The sequence below is a fragment of the Megascapheus bottae genome, chromosome 9, assembly GCF_031878675.1.
Source record: "Megascapheus bottae isolate mThoBot1 chromosome 9, mThoBot2.hap1, whole genome shotgun sequence".
NCBI classification, from domain to species: domain Eukaryota; kingdom Metazoa; phylum Chordata; class Mammalia; order Rodentia; family Geomyidae; genus Megascapheus; species Megascapheus bottae.
In genome coordinates, this window is record NC_143517.1 from 33,473,948 (window position 1) to 33,491,540 (window position 17,593).

At 36.2% G+C, this 17,593-nt stretch overlaps 1 protein-coding gene across 1 annotated transcript in view; it reads left to right on the forward strand.

Annotated features, from left to right (window-relative positions):
* Window positions 1-17,593, forward strand: part of Necab1 (N-terminal EF-hand calcium binding protein 1) — a 139,755-nt gene that overhangs the window by 41,334 nt on the left and 80,828 nt on the right. The window contains exon 4 of the mRNA XM_090339046.1: window positions 11,870-11,895. Coding sequence (XP_090195172.1) covers window positions 11,870-11,895 — 26 coding nt within the window. The remainder of the gene's footprint in view (window positions 1-11,869; window positions 11,896-17,593) is intronic.

A 17,593-nucleotide genomic window follows, 5' to 3' on the forward strand; every position in this document is an offset into this window, starting at 1 on the left:
TACAAAGCAATTTCTATTTAACAATATAGTATGTGTGTACAATGAATCTTGATCATTGTCATCCCTTTTCAACATTCTCACCCCTCCCTCCATGCCCACAATCTTGTAGGATTTGAATTAATTGTGTGTGTGTGTGTGTGTGTGTGTGTGAGTGTGTGTGTGTGTGTGTGTGTGTGTGTGTGTGTGTGTGTGTGTGTTGGTTGTGGGGCTTGAATACAGGGCCTGGCTGCAGTCAGTTCCTCAACTCTTCCATTCAAGGCTAGTGCTCTACTACTTTGAGCCACAGCTCCACTTCTAGTTTTCCGGTAGTTAACTGGAGGTAAGAGTCTGGTAGACCTTCCTGTTAGGCTGCCTTTGAATCATGATCCTCAGATGTTAGTCTCTTGCATAGCTAGGATTACAAGAGTGTACCACCAGCACCAGCTGCATTGAATGCTTGATTGCATTCCTTCCTCTTTATTTGGTTTACCCCTCTCCCTTGCATCTTCTACCCCACAACCTGACTGCTTGCTAGTAGTAGTTTTCTGGTGTTTATTGTTGGGCTTTGATTTTATCTAAGGCTAAATTACACTAGTTGAGATCTCCTTTGCAGCTACCATATTTCAAGTGAATACATTTGCAATTACTTTCATACCACCTAACATTTATTTATAAATTTATAGGCTAATTCTAGCTTCCACACTGAGGGGGAAAATGCCACTTTGTTTCTCTGGGCTTACCTAAGTTAATATAATGTTCTTTCCAGTCTTTCTATTTCTTTACAAATGACATTACCTGTGTATGCATGTGTATGTATGCATACCATATGCACACATATGCATATATATTGATGGATATCAGGGCTGATTCTATACATTGTTGATGATTAATAGTAGTACAATAAGCATGATTGTTCTGGTGACGTTGCCATATCCTGTTGTGTTATTTCTGGATAAATGCCTGGGAGTGGAATTCCCGGATCACAGGATAATTCTGTTTACTTTCAGGAAGAACCTCTACACTTCTTTCCAGCCTGGAAATGAGTTTACATTCCCATCAACAGTGTATTAGAGTTGTCTTTTGGCTATGTCCTCACCAACACCTATTTTTGTTTTTCTTGCTAATGGCCATTTTAATTGGGGTGAGGTAGAATCGCAGTGTTGTTTTTTATTTGTATTTTGTTTATAGTCAGAAATATTGATCATTTCTTCATGTGTCCCTTTAGCTCATTAGCCCATTTGTTAATTGGGTTGTTGGTTCTTTAGGGGTTTAATTTTTTTAAGCTTTCTGTACATTCTGGATGTTAGGCCAATGTATGCTGTATACCTGGCAAAAATCTCCCATTCTGTTGACTGTCTTTTTTAAGATTATGGGCTATGTCCTTTGCTATGCAGAAATTTTTAAGTTTGATGCAATCCCATTTATCCTGCCTTTTTTGATGTGCTGTGCTGAAGATCTTTACTCTGAAAGTTTCTACTTGTGATGAGGAGTCTTAAAGTTTTTCTTATTCCTTCCAGTAATAGTTTCATGGTTCCTAGTCTTACATCAGGGTCTTTGATCCATTTTGAATTGATGCTGGTGCAAGGTACCATCTGAGTCTCTACTTTCAATTTTCTGCATGTGTATCCAGTTTTCTCAGCACCCTTATCAAATATTAGATGTCTGTGAGTTTATTTCTAGATCTTCTGTTCTTCCATTGGTCCTCGGGCCTGTTATTGTACTGATATCAAGATATTTTCATTGTTATAGGTCTATATTACAGTTTGAAATTTGGTATTAAGTGTTTGGAATTCATATGGAACCATTAAAGAATCTGAATCACAAGTGCAATCCGTAACAGAGAAAGCAGTGCTTTCTGATTGTCCAATCCATTTTCTAGTCTGCCACATCTGTGTACCATATACTGTTGCTCATACATCTGAACAGTTCCTACACTCTTCTCAAATCAGTCTTTGCTTCAGGAATTTCTGAAATGTTGTCTGAGCATCTTCTGCCTAGACATACATGCAGCTTTGCCAGTGTTCCTCCCCCACAGTGTTTTTCCAGAAAAGTAGTCCTTTCATGGAGATTTATCACAGATGCCCTTTCCTGTTTAAACTTCAAGATTCTACCACTTCCAGAACCACCTCTCCTGCTGTTTCCAATATAGGGGGAGATAAGTATGTTCTGAATCCCTTCTTTTCAAGAATGTAGCTTAATCTCGCCCCTTTATTTTCCTTTATTTTTCTATTCTTGAGAATCTTTACCTAGTTGGAGATAAAAAGTCTTTGTTGTTACTGAGTTATATTCTTCTAAATTGATGTCTTATATCTGGTTTAGATTTTTGAAATTAAATCAAATATTTGACACTTTGTATTTGACTATTCAGCAGGTCTGTTTTTTAGAGATTTACTTTTTTTGATCTTCCAGAAAGAAGAAGAAGAGAGAGGGTAAGACAGGAAGAAATAGAGAGAGAGGGAGAGGGAGGGACACAGAGGGAGGGAGGGAGGGAGGGAGGGAGAGGGAGGGAGGGAGGGAGGAAGAGAGAGGGAGACAGACAGACAGACAGACAGACAGACACAGAGAGAGAGAGAGACAGAGAGAGAGAGAGAGACGCAGAAAGAGAGACACAGAGAGAGAGGAGAGGGGGGAGGAAGCGCTATATACAGACAGATTATTAGTGTTTGTTGAAAAGATTTATTTATAAACCACAAGGTGCAGCATTATGTGTCCATGTGAAAGAATAAATTTGCAAATAATATTTATTAGCAAGGAAACGTTTGTCACCAAGAATATATATAGAATAACTGCACTCACTTAACTTGATTTTTGTAATGTTTTTCTTGGAATTTGCATTTTTTAGCGTTATACAAAATTAGACATCACTGTCCTAGTAAGAATTCTCCTGTGTGAGCAATGGTTTTTGACTCTAAATAACAGGGTGGTTTAATTGTCATCTGTGCCCTTAATTGTTTTTTAAAAAGTACACTTTTCTGAGTGATTTTTTTGAAAGCTGACAAAGTAATATTTACTTTTTCCTTTGAGATTCTGTGAGACCAGGGGTTTTTCTAAAATCAAGTGCTACATGGTACATCCTAAATTCTGTAAAGCAGAGAACAATTGGGACTGAATGAGTAAAGGTGGCATATCCTTAATTACCACAGAATGGTACCTAATTACATTCATGCCAGCTTTAATGTACCACTGAACACAGCCCAGAGAGTGTTTGATTTTCAAGTGAGTTACATAAGCAGTCTTTCAGTCCTGGAATTACTCTACCAATGTTGATTTCAATTTTAGTAGGTATCTTTGGGGTTCACTAATTATCAATGTGGCTGGACATATTTTGGCCACTGATAACTAATGTTTTCTTTGGCTTGTTCTCCTAACAAAATAGATTGTAACATTAAAATTTCGGGAGCAGTTGTTTCATTGTGAGGGAATTTAAATTTGCTTTTGATCCTTCTGAAAGAAAATTACAGACATGTCAATGTCATCAAAATGGAAACTGCAGTAATCATGTCATAATAAAATTAATCTCTGAACTTTGTGTGACGTGTATTTAGGCAGAATTGAGATCATCCTGCAAGTGCAAAAGCCTACCTTAATAAATGTATAATTCAGTTTTCATTATCAAAGATTTAAGACAGAATACTTAATTTTAAATCATTTAATGAGATTGTATTGTTCAACAAAAAAAACAAGATTTTACATGTTTATCTTCCAACTATTATTGTTTACTATGTATAGAACTTTCCAGAATGGGAATAAACCAGAGTTTAAATTGGTAAGTTTGGATTTCATTATTTTTCGATTAGGTATTCTTCTGTTAGATTTTTTTTTTTTTTTTGCCAATCCTAGGCCTTGAACTCAGGGCCTAGACACTGAGCTTCTTTCGCTCAATGCTAGCATTCTACCACTTGAGACACAATGCCACTTCCCACTTTTTCTGGTTATGGGTACTGTGGAGCTGTAACCCCTATACGTTATCCTGAGAATAAAATACAATTAAAAAAAGATTTAGTTGTTTCCAGTCATACAAAGCCTACTAAACTAGCAAATTTGACTGGTGCATTTGTAACACCGTGTGCATGAATTTCTGAGACTTAATTCTTTTTTTTCTTTTTTCTTTTTTTTTTTTTTTTCCAGTCCTGGGCCTGAGTGCTCAGGGCCTGAGCACTGTCCTTGGACTTTCTCAAGGCTAGAGCTCTACCACTTGAGCCTCAGCACCACTTCTGGCTTTTATCTATGTATGTGGTACCGAGGAATCGAACCCGGGTCTTCATGCATGCTAGACAAGCACTTTAACCACTAGGCCAAACTCCCGGCCCCCTGAGACTTAATTCTTAAACCTACCCATTTTGTGGAACCCACTTATTAGTGCAGCAATTATACATGATGCCAAGGCAGGTTATTTTATAAACAAGTTTCATTAAGTAACGTATAATGAAAAAGAAGATTATCAGCATATTTCGTATTTTTTTATAAATTTATTTTGTATGTGTACCTTCCCTGCCATGTTGGCCAGAAGCTTCTGAAACTGTGAATCAAATTTTTCCTCTTTTTAAAGTTTATATTAAGAATTCTGTCACAGCAATGAGGAAGTTAACAAAGGATTCTTATGATCAACAGGCTCACCAGAAACTCATACATAATATGTTTAATTTTACTGTCAAGGTGATGTACAGAGGAGTTACAATTGCATACACATGCATTGTCAAATGTAGTTACCCCTTCCCTTGACATAGGGAGATGGTGTTAAGAAGAAAGGAAGAAGTATGAGCTACATAAAGGCCAGGCTCCTCACATAAAAACCAAGAGGTATGGGAAATGACGGGCCATGGAAGAGATAAGGAAAAAGGAAAGGGGAAAAGACTGTCCAGTGGGACAAGAAGCTGTGATTCAGGTTGAACAGGAGAGGTCTTGAGCAACAGGGAAGAAGAAATGAGACCAAAAAGAGAAGTGGAGAGCAGCTTCTTCTGTTCTGGAGGGCAATAGTTGTCAATCAACCAATTTGAGCTCAAAACTCCTCAGGGAAGAGAGTACAATGTTAAGCCACAGAAACAGCTCATCAATTATTCATGCTTCTGCAGTCATATGCACATTTTAATGAAAACAGTGTCTGAGAATTTTTTTATGATTTCTCTTCTCTCCCCTTTACCAGTACGACCTTATTTTACAACTACAAATCCTGGCCAATTTTGTTTTCTAAATTAATATTACCAAAAAATATCATTATTATTTGGGCATGTTAATACTGGAGCTTGAACTCAGTGCCCTAATGCTGTTTCTTACCTTTTTTTGCTCAAGGCTAGCACCCTACTTGAATCAGAGCTCCACTTGTGGCTTTCAGTTGGTTAATTGGAGATAAAAATCACATGGCCTTTTCTGCTTAGGATGTCTTTGAACCATGATCCTCCTATATCAGCTTCCTGAGTGGCTAGGATTACAGGCCTGAGCCACCAGCACCTACTTAAGAATAAGAATTAAATGGCAGGGACCGGGAGTTTGGCCTAGTGGTTAAAGTGCTTGCCTAGCATGCATGAAGACCCGGGTTCGATTCCTCGGTACCACATACATAGAAAAAAGCCGGAAGTGGTACTGAGGCTCAAGTGGTAAAGCTCTAGCCTTGAGAAAGTCCAAGGACAGTGCTCAGGCCCTGAGCTCAAGCCCAGGACTGGCAAAAAAAAGAATTAAATGGCAGCCTCTTATGCCTGGCAAAAGATTCAAAAAGCCATTTTTAAAAAATTATTCCTGGAACTCTGTCCAAAATCAGAGCCCAGGAGAAAACTGTGTCTTAACTTGGTTGTTTGGATCTTCAGAAGGAAGGCCATTTGTGAATACTTGAAGAAGGTAGAAAAGAATTTCTCACATGCCATCGAATGAGTGCTGGTGAACATATATAGTACAGACTGGCAGCTGCTACCGGGGCCTCATGTTGCTGGGGCCAACAGCTTCCCTCCAAATTTGGGTCCAAACCAAAAAAAAGAAAAGAAAAACAAGAAGCTGAGCTCAGATGCACCTGTTGATGTGTCAATCACTGCTGTCAAATCACTGCTGCTGCTGGAGTCACTACCAAGAACATGATATGTTCCAAGAAAATACCATTGAGGGGATACTTCTGGGCATGCTGCCTGACTTTCACATATTCTTTATATAACCTTTATGTTCACAAGTATTTGAAAGCACTGGTGTAAATACTGGTAAGGATACTCAAGTGAAAAAAAAAAGAGGGGGGCTTCCCCAAACTAGACTTGCGTTTGATGAGGAAGATAGAACTAAAGATCCAAGGAGTATGAGTTGGATCATCAATTGAAGATAATGAGCACTGAGAGGAAAATACAGAAGGACTTTAGCATGCATCCAAGGTAGAATTTTCACAAGAGCCTGGTTTCTTCGTTGGGCCTTAGACGTGGCTTGGAGAGAGCAAGGCCAGATGCTCGATTGTCACTTGGAGATTGACCTTTGGAGTTAAGCGATCGTGTCCCCTGTTGTATCTAATTAAGCTCTCTAAAAAGCCCAACAGAGGAGTAACAGAGTCTATTATTGTATGTATAATTATTGAGTTTAGTGCTATTAACATAGAGTATGTAATTATAATAAATTTAAGGCACCACTTCCAGTGCAGCTAGTATTCTTTGCAGAATGTTTCATTACTAGGAAATGCTTTATTTGCTTGGAGAGATAGTATGGAGAGATGGTGTGCAGTGATGGGAGCAGATAACAAAACCATCTTTGTGAGCAGTGAAAGGAGAAATTCCTGACCCCTATCTTGATTTTCTGAAGCAAAATATCTTATGAGTTTGGCCCAGAAATTTGTTTTGTGGCTTTGGAGGTTTTTTGAAAATACTCCAGGTGGTGCCTTTACTCAGCCAGATATAAAAATATCCAAAGTTAGAAAACTGGTTCAAATAGCATCCAATTAGACTTCTGTGTAGAAGAAAAATTCAAGCTCTGAGGAGAAAAAAACAACATGAAAGCATGTCTCCTCCTTGCCTTTCAGATCCCTTCTGCACCCTGGCCTCTTACTGTGGCCTCTGACTTTCAATTGCTTTCTCTTCCTTGGCCAGCCAGTCCCATTCCATAAATATGAATGGCTTTCTTTGTTCACTTGAACCCATCTCTCTGTCTCCTTCATGATGTCTTGCTTCTTGCTTTCACACTCACTTCTTGGTCACAATCAGGTTCCCTTGTCATTTCCACGTCTTCAAAAATTAGGTAGTAAAAGTAAAATGGTGGCTTCACAAACGACAAAAGGCACCAAGTGCGAACTCCAGTAGTTTTTCTGCAGGCCTTGGTGTGTCTTTCTCACTTCCTGATTGTTTCCTGCCCATTCTGTGTGTATGCTCTACTGCAGTCTCTTCCTCCACTAATGTCTGAAATGATGGATTCGAACCCAAACATGACTGACTGTGGTTCCCTACTCGGACATCAGTGAATGGCAGCAAGGAGAGTGTACTTCTGCTCACCTTGTTAAGTCTGGAACCATGATGATTTGCATAAAGAGTCCTAATGAAGTTTCTAACATGTTCCTGTTGCTTTACACAATTGACTATTACTGCTTCTTTTGTTTACTTGCTTCTTGACTGACTAACCCATCTTCTATGGACTCCAAATTTCTGTAGTGGAATCTAAGTTCCTGTATAAATAGGTAAGATCTCTCTCAAGTCAAATGTACCTAGCCTTGAATCTTTAGCACTGTCACTCAATAAATGGGTGGCATCAAACAAATGACATTTACCTCCAGCCCAGTCCCCTACTATGCAATGAAGATAATGAATCTTTATAGGAAGTGAGGCATTCCATGCAAAATTTTCAAAACTATATCTGGTGAATGCCAACTATTCCAGACTTTTTATCTGCTACTTAACTATGAATTACATTGCTTTTTCTTTCTTTCCCCATCATTGATACTCTAGGTATTATAAGTGTTTAATTTTGAATTCCTGAAATTCAATTGATTTATGTGAAGAGCAATGACTTCCAACACTCAAACTAGTTATTTAATTCCTGGTATGTTCAAAGGACACACAACCCCAAAACAGATGCTCTTTTGACTATATGCCTGCCTGAATGTCAGACAGTCCATAGTAACTATGCCTACACTAATGTACTAGCATTGCTGTAACAAAAGTGCCATACATCAGCTTAGCTTAAACAGCAAAAGCTCATGAGTTAACAGTTCTGAAGGCACAGAAGCTCATCAGAAAGATGCTATCAGGAGGTTGCTCCTTCCAAAGTCTTTTAAGGAGAATTTTCCCAGGCCTTTTCCATCTTCTACTGCTGAATCCTGGTGTCTCTTATTGTGTGGGAGCATAATTCTACTCTCTGCCTCCGTCTTCATGTCTTTATTTTATGCATGTGTCTCTTTATCCAATTTTTCCTCTTTCATATATAGAGAAAGTTACTTAATTAGGGCATACACTAATTCAGCATAACTCAATTTTATCATGTCTATAAAGATCTTATTCTAAAGAAAATCACATCCACTGGCAAACAGTCTAGATTCTGAACAAATGTTTGTGAGGACGCAGTTCATTCCACTACAGTGCACATAAAATTGTCAATAACCTTGTCCATAAATGAATAAGTGAATGACATTTAGCTGAAAATGATGTGTTTCAATTTTCTCTCTCATAGATTAGGCATTGGGTTTATGTATGGAAAGTAGTCTGACCTTAATTGGCTTAAGAACTAGAAGAGTTCAGTTTCTTGTTCATAAAATTGTCTATGAATTGGATCTGTCTCCTACAGACACAACCTAAAACTATATAACAATAATTATACACTCTATAGTCCATACTTCAAGCCAATTAGATGACAAATGTTACCTGGTACAAGTCTGCAGGCCACATCTTTATAAAATTGTGCCACATCTTTATAAAATTGTTCCACTTAACCTCTGAATGATGACCGACCATAGGTTCTAGAGATAATTATGGGCTTTTCAAGAAAAGATGTAAAGAGAAGTTTTCCAGGGTTTACCCATAATTCAGTATCCAATATCACATCACAATATTTTGACAGCCTGGCCTATGTGTCATCTTGTATCTAATAACTGATCTCTGGTCTTGACCATAGGATGCAATCTCCACTTTAGTGCTGGTTTTGGTTTGTTTGTTTTTTTCACTCATCACCTGGTCTAATTCTTATTTGATAACCTGTGTGGTATCCTTATCTCTCTTGAATCATTGCCCATGTTTAAGTAAGTTCCCAGATTCCTCCAGGTTAAATATGCTCAACCACTATTGATTTTAGTTTGTGAAAATTTTCATTTTACACAGAAATATTGTGACCTCTCCTTTCACTAAGCACCATTTGAGCAGAGTGACCCTCCATTATCATTATAGCAAATGTGATGAGCTAGTTGTGACACACCAAAGGGAACAGCACGAATGAAAATAAGTAGCAGTAATATTAATATATTAGAAAAAGAACCAAATGCCAGACTTTGCAAATAATTTTGAGCAGCCTTTAATTCCATGAACCATATTTGTGATTGGACATAGAAGAATTTGATTAGAAGTAGAGAGATAAGAGTAGACAGTAGGAAAAATTGAGATCTAGGATTGAAAGTGCTCCTGCTGTAACAGACATCACAGGTACCACTTAAGCTGACTTGAGCCAAGAGACTTTAACTTAGAGGAATCTGAAGATATAATAGACAGTAGCCAGAGATTTTTGATGCAAATTTTATTAAGATATTCCCATAGTGGTCAATTGTGTTCAGTAGAGACCTTAGCTCACAGCTAACTCAGGATTAGGGCCTAGCATGAACACAGGCATTGCATCTAAAGGAATGTGATGCTACATTGGTAGTCACATTCCCTCTGTTTTCTTCCTCACTCCTTCCCACTTTCCATCTCCTCTCTTACCCTCTCTTCAGCAATTCTCTTCTCTGTCCTTAATAGATGAATTGGACAGTGTTGGAAATACATCTCAGTATGAAATCAGTTCTAGAATTCCCTCATATGAATGTACTATTAAAAAATCATGGCTTGTTTCCAAGGACTAGCAACATGGTTAACACACAGAAAAAGCTAAATAAAGGCATGCTTCAGGCACAAACACTATAGCACTTGGCAAACATAATCCTTTATTAAGGAACAAGCAGAGTTCCTGCCTAGCAAATTATTCTGAACCGCCATGATTTATACTCTACTCCAGCTAATTTAATTTTCAATAATGGATTGGTGCTGTCCATTCCTTTAGAAATTCAAAAATGAAACTCATCACAAAATTATGAGCTATTCTGAGGAAAATAAATGCAAAATTAAAGTGACTTTTAATGTACTATCTAAGTCTGAAGTTCTATAAAATAGTAAGATAAAGAAAAACAAAATAAGATTTTAAAAACATGTGATATCACATGCTGTGATATTTCTAATAAAATCTAAGCTATCCAATTCTGACCGATTTTAAAATTAGTACTTCAGAATCTCCCACGTATGTCTACTATTTTCTTCCCCACTCCCTGACATTGCAAGACGCTACTAGGTACAGCTGTGAAATTTGCAATTCAAATAGATACAGTAGTTTTATTTTTCATAAATTATGTAAATCATGGATATTCTTATATTCTAAAGTTACACAAAAAGAAATGGAAAGAATTGAAAAAATATCTTGAAATGCCTCTTCTTACCCCACAGCTTGTATAGTCTCTTTGGGTTGTATATCCAGCTCTGAATTGACCTAGGTTGTCCTTTTACAAACTTGCAAACTGGGTCCCTCACCTCAGTTCCACCCAGAGTTTTGCCCAACCTCAACCCATCTCCACATATCAATGAGCTTTATAATATATGTATTTGTAACTTTATAAACCTAGTCATATTCCTCATCTTAGTTAAAGTCTTTTGTGATTCTAAAGTTGTAAAAGATAAAGGAGAAACTTCTTGGAATTTTTAATGAGGTTTTTTTTCAGGTTTTAGTCCCATTTGCTTATTAATAACCTGTATTTCAGCCAAAGGACGCATTCAGTTTTAGCACTTAGTTTTCTAAAACTAAATGAAGTACTCTGTCCATTTCATTCATTGTCACAGTGTTTCTTCTAAGTAGAGAATTTTTCCTTTGTCATCTTTTCTAATCATATTTAATCCTTGAGATTTAGCTCAAATATCTCATCCTCTCTAATGTATTTCTTGAGATCTTTTTCTGGTTTTCCATTTGCTCCCATGTCAACTATTTTACTTCACTTATTTACTAGATAAGTCTGCCTCTAAATTGAGCTCCTAAAGACTACAAATCTGATAAATTCATTTTTGTATTACTTCAGGCTCGTATATCAGTGGCAATTACAACAAGGCTTAACACCTAGCAATGAATGCTCATGGAATAAATAAATGAATAACCAGAAGCTCACATTAATGGTATTGCAAAAGACATTCCATTCTACTATGTAGTATATGCAACTTTACAAGAAGATTCACAAAATAATGGAAATATCATTTCTCCAAAAGTATGTAGCTAGTGTCACAGGATGAAATCTAGAGTTCAAAATTACTAAGTGTGATTGAGCTGGTAAAAGTCCCAATGTTTGTAATGTCCATTCTAAAGTCCCAAAATATACCATTCTTCATCATCAGCATTATTTCCTCCACATATTGCATGGAAAAGTACAAATTCTAGGAATGATTTGTTCAGATAGAATCTAAAATAGTCATTGCTAATAATCTATAACTAAACAATGTAGAATTTATAAAAAATAGCCTGTTTACCATTTATTAATATGAGATAGAGATTATTGAATAACTTAATTACTTAAAAACCTAAAGAGCTGAAGATGTAGGCCACTGGTAAAGTTCTTGTCTGGAAGCGGGGAGACCCTGGGTTTGATCCATAGCACTACAAATCAAAAAAGCCTTATGTGCAAAATATTTCTAAACTAATAATGCCTTTTGTTTAATCTTTTCAGCAATCTTGACACAGAAGAACTATGTGGTAAGTTGCTTCAAATAATAATAATAATAACATATAATAATAAATGTATATATGTGAAAATGGAGCTAGGAACATGGAAAAGATGTGTGGGGTTGGCAGAGATAGGGGAGAATGATGAAAGGTGTCACATTGATCAAGATGTATTGTTCTCATAAACTATAATGCTGAACCCCTTTGTACAACTGCTTTATGATAATTAGAAATAAATAAAAAGGAAAAAGGACCAATCAAACCCACTGCTTATTTTAGAAAGAAAAGAAACATTATCTGACATGTTTCTACACACCTTGGAGTTACTACTATGGATCAGGAGTCCCAGAGATATACATATTGATAGATATCGATAAATAGATATGTAGATATTGATATAAGGCTCTATCTGTCTGTCTATCTATCTATCTATCTATCTATCTATCTATCTATCTATCTGTATCTGTCTATATATTTAGAGGATTTAGCTTTATTCATAAATTTTATTCAAGAGTACATCTCACTGCAGAAACACTTTGTTCATGGAAGAAGAGTAGCTATATTGTTATTGGTGCATTAATTTCACAAGAGCTAATTCTCCCCTAGTTTGAATATATTTTCAAATTGGTGTTTAGTGAAACTTCATTATTGTCTTCACAATACATTGTGCAGAGCTTTTTGTTACTGTTTTACAAAGCTATACCCTTGAAATGTAAAAATACCTTTTACCCAAACCTGCCGAAACCCATTCTAGAGTTTTAAATGTTACTTAGAAAACAAGTAATTCAAACACAGAAAGATAAATGTTTACAAATGCCTAGTTTAATGACCTCTCCAATTACTTGCTTTCATTTTTGTGGTTGGTAGCAGAAGTCAAAGATTAGAAATGCAGAAAGTAAATATACTTGAAATTTATTCTTTGTTATGAACATTTATGGAGCATTATAATGCTATTCAAATTGAAGCAGCAATATTTTTCTGAATATTGGAAGGTTTTAAGTTTTCTTTTTTAAAGTAAGTACATGTGATAATAACCTTTGTTCAAGCTTGATCTTATTGTTTAAGTGGTTTGAAACATTTTTCTGGTTAAAGGTAGATTTCTCTAGAACACCTAGCAAAAATCAAAAGTATTTTCTGAATATCTTTTAATTCTTATGTTAGAGTTTATAATAACCATGAAAATGACATTCTATAATAGTTAACAGAAGTTATTATCCATTTCAGAAGTATATAAAAGAAAGCATTCCAGGACACAGGATCTTAACGCAATAATCAAACAATAAAAAAAGCATAACTACAAACCATGAACACTCAATTTTTTGATACATATTATATTTTAATTAGTATTTACCAATTTGCAAAAATGTATTCATGTCAGTTCAAAATCTGAATTAGTCTTTTTTATTTTGTAAGTTATTTATTGTTACTGTAAGGTTGATGTATGGAGACATTATGGTTACATAAGTCAGATAAAGAGTACATTTTTTTTAACAAAATTTCCAGTGGTCATAAAAATCTCTACACTTCCTGTCTTCATCTGGCATCCATCCCAATTCAGAGAAGAGAACTAACTGTAAAAAGTGGTTTGTTTTTGTAATTGTGTTGAATCAATGAACTTGGGGATCAACACAGATTAAGCTTTTGTTGCTTATGAAATATTAGCAGGGAAAATCCTGGCATACTTTCACACATAGTCATCCATACAAAGAACATCCATGCTGAACAGCCCAAAAAAGAAAAATCCATGTAGACCATGACACCAGACTTGATGATGAATGGCAGTTCCCATAAAGGTCAAATGTGGTTGAATAGCATTCACATAGAGCTTACTCTTGCCAGTGAGGTGGAGAGGCAACGTGGTAATTTTATGAAGGTAGAAGAGCCATTTGCTTCAAATTTTTAGATCAATCAAGCCAAAGTAATCATATCTTCAAGTCATTCAAATAATTCTTCAATGCTTCACTACATTTTGCCTGGCTGGGCACAGCTGAGAAAAATATAAATGTTATGAAGGTCTTTTATGATTTTAAAAAATGTAGATACTCTTCCTTATTTTCTGTGTTGCCTATATGTTATCATTAAATAATATTGTTTTAATTTCTATGTGCCCTAAGACTACTTCAAATTTTAAAGTAAGATAATGATGTATCTCCACTTAATCTTTCACAATTTTGAGCCTATCTTTCTCCAATAATAAAAGAATTTGATTAGGAATCTACCCTGTATTTATTGAAAGAGCTTTACTGATTTTTTTTCATCCATAGTGTTAGGTAGGGAACTAGGAGATGGGAAATTTAATTCATCCAAATCACTGCATATTTTACAAATCCAGGAATTGTATTACCAATTATGCTGTAAACCTCCTCCTCTCTGTTCAAAAATATGCATTTAACTTTCAGAGTTTGGTTTCATTTCCCATTATTTTATGAATATAAAGTAAATATTTAAGTTCGATTCTAATCAGAGCCAAATGTTTTTGTGTCAGCAAGGGACTATGTAGATTTGCCTGCATACGAGTTCCCCTCGTGGGGGGGGAGAGACACAGCTTGATTAGCACAAAGAAAAGATTTCCTGTGCTTTCTCCTAAAAGCTAATTACGCATTCCAGATGTCTAAAACTTTTATTCTGCTTTTTCTTAAGTTGTCGGCTTACTCAATTATGAACCTAAAATTCAAAATCTATTGAAGTGTTAACGTGTGTGTGTGAGTGTGTGTGTGTGTGTGTGTGTGTGTGTGTGTGTGTGTGTGTGTGTGCCAGTACTGGGAGTTGAACTCAGAGCTCTTGTTTCCTATTTTCACTTATGGCTAGCTGATACTCTACCACTTGAGCCATGTCTCCAGTAGGCATTTTGCTGCACAAGTGGAAATAGACTCTCATGGACTTTTGTATCCAGGCTGCCTTCACACTTCTGTCCTCGGTTCTCAACCTCCTGATCAGCAAGGATCCCAGGCATGAGCCACTGGTGCAGTGCTTGGCTTAATAATTTTAAAACTACCTTCCTTGCTTTAGTTATGAAAGTGTTAACTATTTAACAATGGAGGAAAATTGTTTAACAGTACAGAATTATGTGGCTATATAAATTTACAATCCCTTTTAGAATTTCCTTCCTGATTCAAATCTCCATTGACAATTGCCCCAAGTATCTCTCCAAACATTGTAACCTATCCATTTGGCATTGGCATAAATGTGTAAATACTGTTGTTTTCCAGCAGTTAGGTGAATCTAGATGATGACAGCAACCACATACCATTTTTTAACTGCAGAATACCCTACTGATTTCAATTTTTTCCAACCATGTTGCTTCTAATAGATTTGCTTCTGACTTTGCACTGGAACTAATAGTATTTAAGTAAATATTTGTGTATGCATTATCATTACACACTTGTACCAGTAGTGCTTTTTGGTAAATTCTTCAACATGTATTTCTCAATTAGAGAGTTTACTGGCTGCATATTCACTGGTAGGATATAGGAATGCCAAGGTTCTTCACATTTGAGAAATAACTGAAATCTTCTAAATGAAGTATTTGGGATGCCATGTTCGGTCAGTCAGTTCACATTGTGATGTTTTATCATCCTCATCATCATGATGAACAGAACTATGTTCAATGCAGCATTATTTACAATAGCTAAGATAGGGAACCAACCCTGATGCTCCACAGTAAAGGAATGGATAGGGAAAATGTGGAATATATGCACTATGGAATTCTATGCTTCCATCAGAAAGAATGACATCACCCCATTTGTAAGGAAATGGAAAAACATGGAATAAATCATATTAAATGAAGTAAGCCAAACCCAAGAAAACATAGGTTCTGTGGTTTCCCTCAGTTGTAATAATCAATATACATCTAGGATTGCCTCATTTGTAATAATTAGTATATGTCTAGGATAGTCCTGGCAGAAGATCACAATAGTTCAGTAGCCATGTACATATGACTGTATAAAAGGATGCTATTTGAAATGAACTCCAAGATATGGGAATGAGCATTTTTTTGTTTCTTTGTTTTTGTTTTTTAATGTACTGTGGAAAGTTATTTCTTTTTCTTTCATTTTTTTCCCCTTTGGTTTATCCCCTGTTGTCACTGTTTTTGCCTTGGTATCCTCTGTCTTGTATATATGTTTATCTGATTTGGGGAAGGAAAGGGGAATAACCAAAGATAAGACAAAGGACAAAGGGTGAGTCAATGCAGCAGCAGTACTCACAAGATGCAATGTTGTATATGAACTTTGCAACTTTGGAGGAAGGGTGTGGAGTGGAATCATCATTATCATTTTCCTAACCCTACCCCACTTATTTTTTTATATATTTTTTATTGTAATTAATAAAAGGGTTACATGATATTTGCCAGATAGAAGGCGCATTAATTCACATACATTGATACCCGTTCACATGTCTTGGTACCCATCACCCTCCCCCCCACCCACAACCCACCCCCGGTCTTGGTTTTCCCCCCTTCCCTATCAAATTTCAAATAACCAAATACAAATACATTCAATATATCAGATAACAAAGTGAGATACTGTAACAATATGAGATACCCAAGAGACAGCAAAGGAGATGAAAGATAACATAGTACATTAAGGACAATAATCATTCATTATATGGCTTTTGTTTCAGTATCCTGGAGGTCCTTTCAATTAGCTTCATACTATATGGCCTTATATATCAAGGTTTTGCTCTATTGCAGATCTCTGCTAGTAGAGCCCAAGGTTTCTACTGGTTATGACAAATGAGGGAAACCATTGAGCCTAAGTTCCTTTGAGTCTGGCTTACTTCACTTAATATGATTTTTTCTAAGTCTTTCCATTTCCTATCAAATGGCCTACCCCACTTATGACTGTTTCCCTAACTCCACTCATTTTTGAAATTTGAATATAGTAGCTAGGTGCAATGAAAGTTCATGTAGCTAGTGTGCTTCATCCAAAAGCATTTCTGGAAGACAGTTTTTTGACCAAGGTGGTATATTTAACAGTGTAATTTTCATCTGCCTGCCAATTATTAAGCTATTTTCAAATATAGACTATTAAAAAGATTTTAAAAATAAGGGTACAGAAACCTCACAGAATAAAACTTATTAGCTTCATCTATTAGCTAAGTCCTGGTCTCGAATCTGGGCAGTACTGACAGTTCAGAGTTGGTGACTGTGCTAGGAAATTACAGAATTATATTTCCTCTTCTAGGCTGGTGGCACTGTGTCTTTCCTGGCCTGTGCCCTTAGAAGATGAGCAGTAAAACACAGAGTGACCTTGAACAGCAGCCCCTCAAAATAGTTTATAGTCTAGATTTCCAATTCATATCTCTATTCTAATAATGGAGGATTTAACTTTCTCTTCTTTTCTTTCCTGTCTATTTTACTGCTTCAGACCTCTAACGAGATACATGAAGTGCTCTGTGGAACCAGTTCAGTATGAACTGGGTCCTTTGGTTCTGAGTTGCAACTCTCTAGTTAGACTTAAAAACTCAGCAACTTAGAATATTGAAAATCAGAATAAAAACAAAACAACAATAATTGGGCACTAGTGGCTCATGCTGGTAAATCTATCTATTCAGGAGCTTGAGAGTCAGAGGATTGCGATTTGAATCCAGTCTGGGCAGCAAAGTCCAAGAGACTTCATCTCAAAAATCATCAGTAAAAAGCAGAACCATGGGTGTAGCTAAAATGGTAGTGTGCCAACTGAGTAATCATAAGGCCTTGAGTTCAAATCCCATTACAAGTAAAATAAAG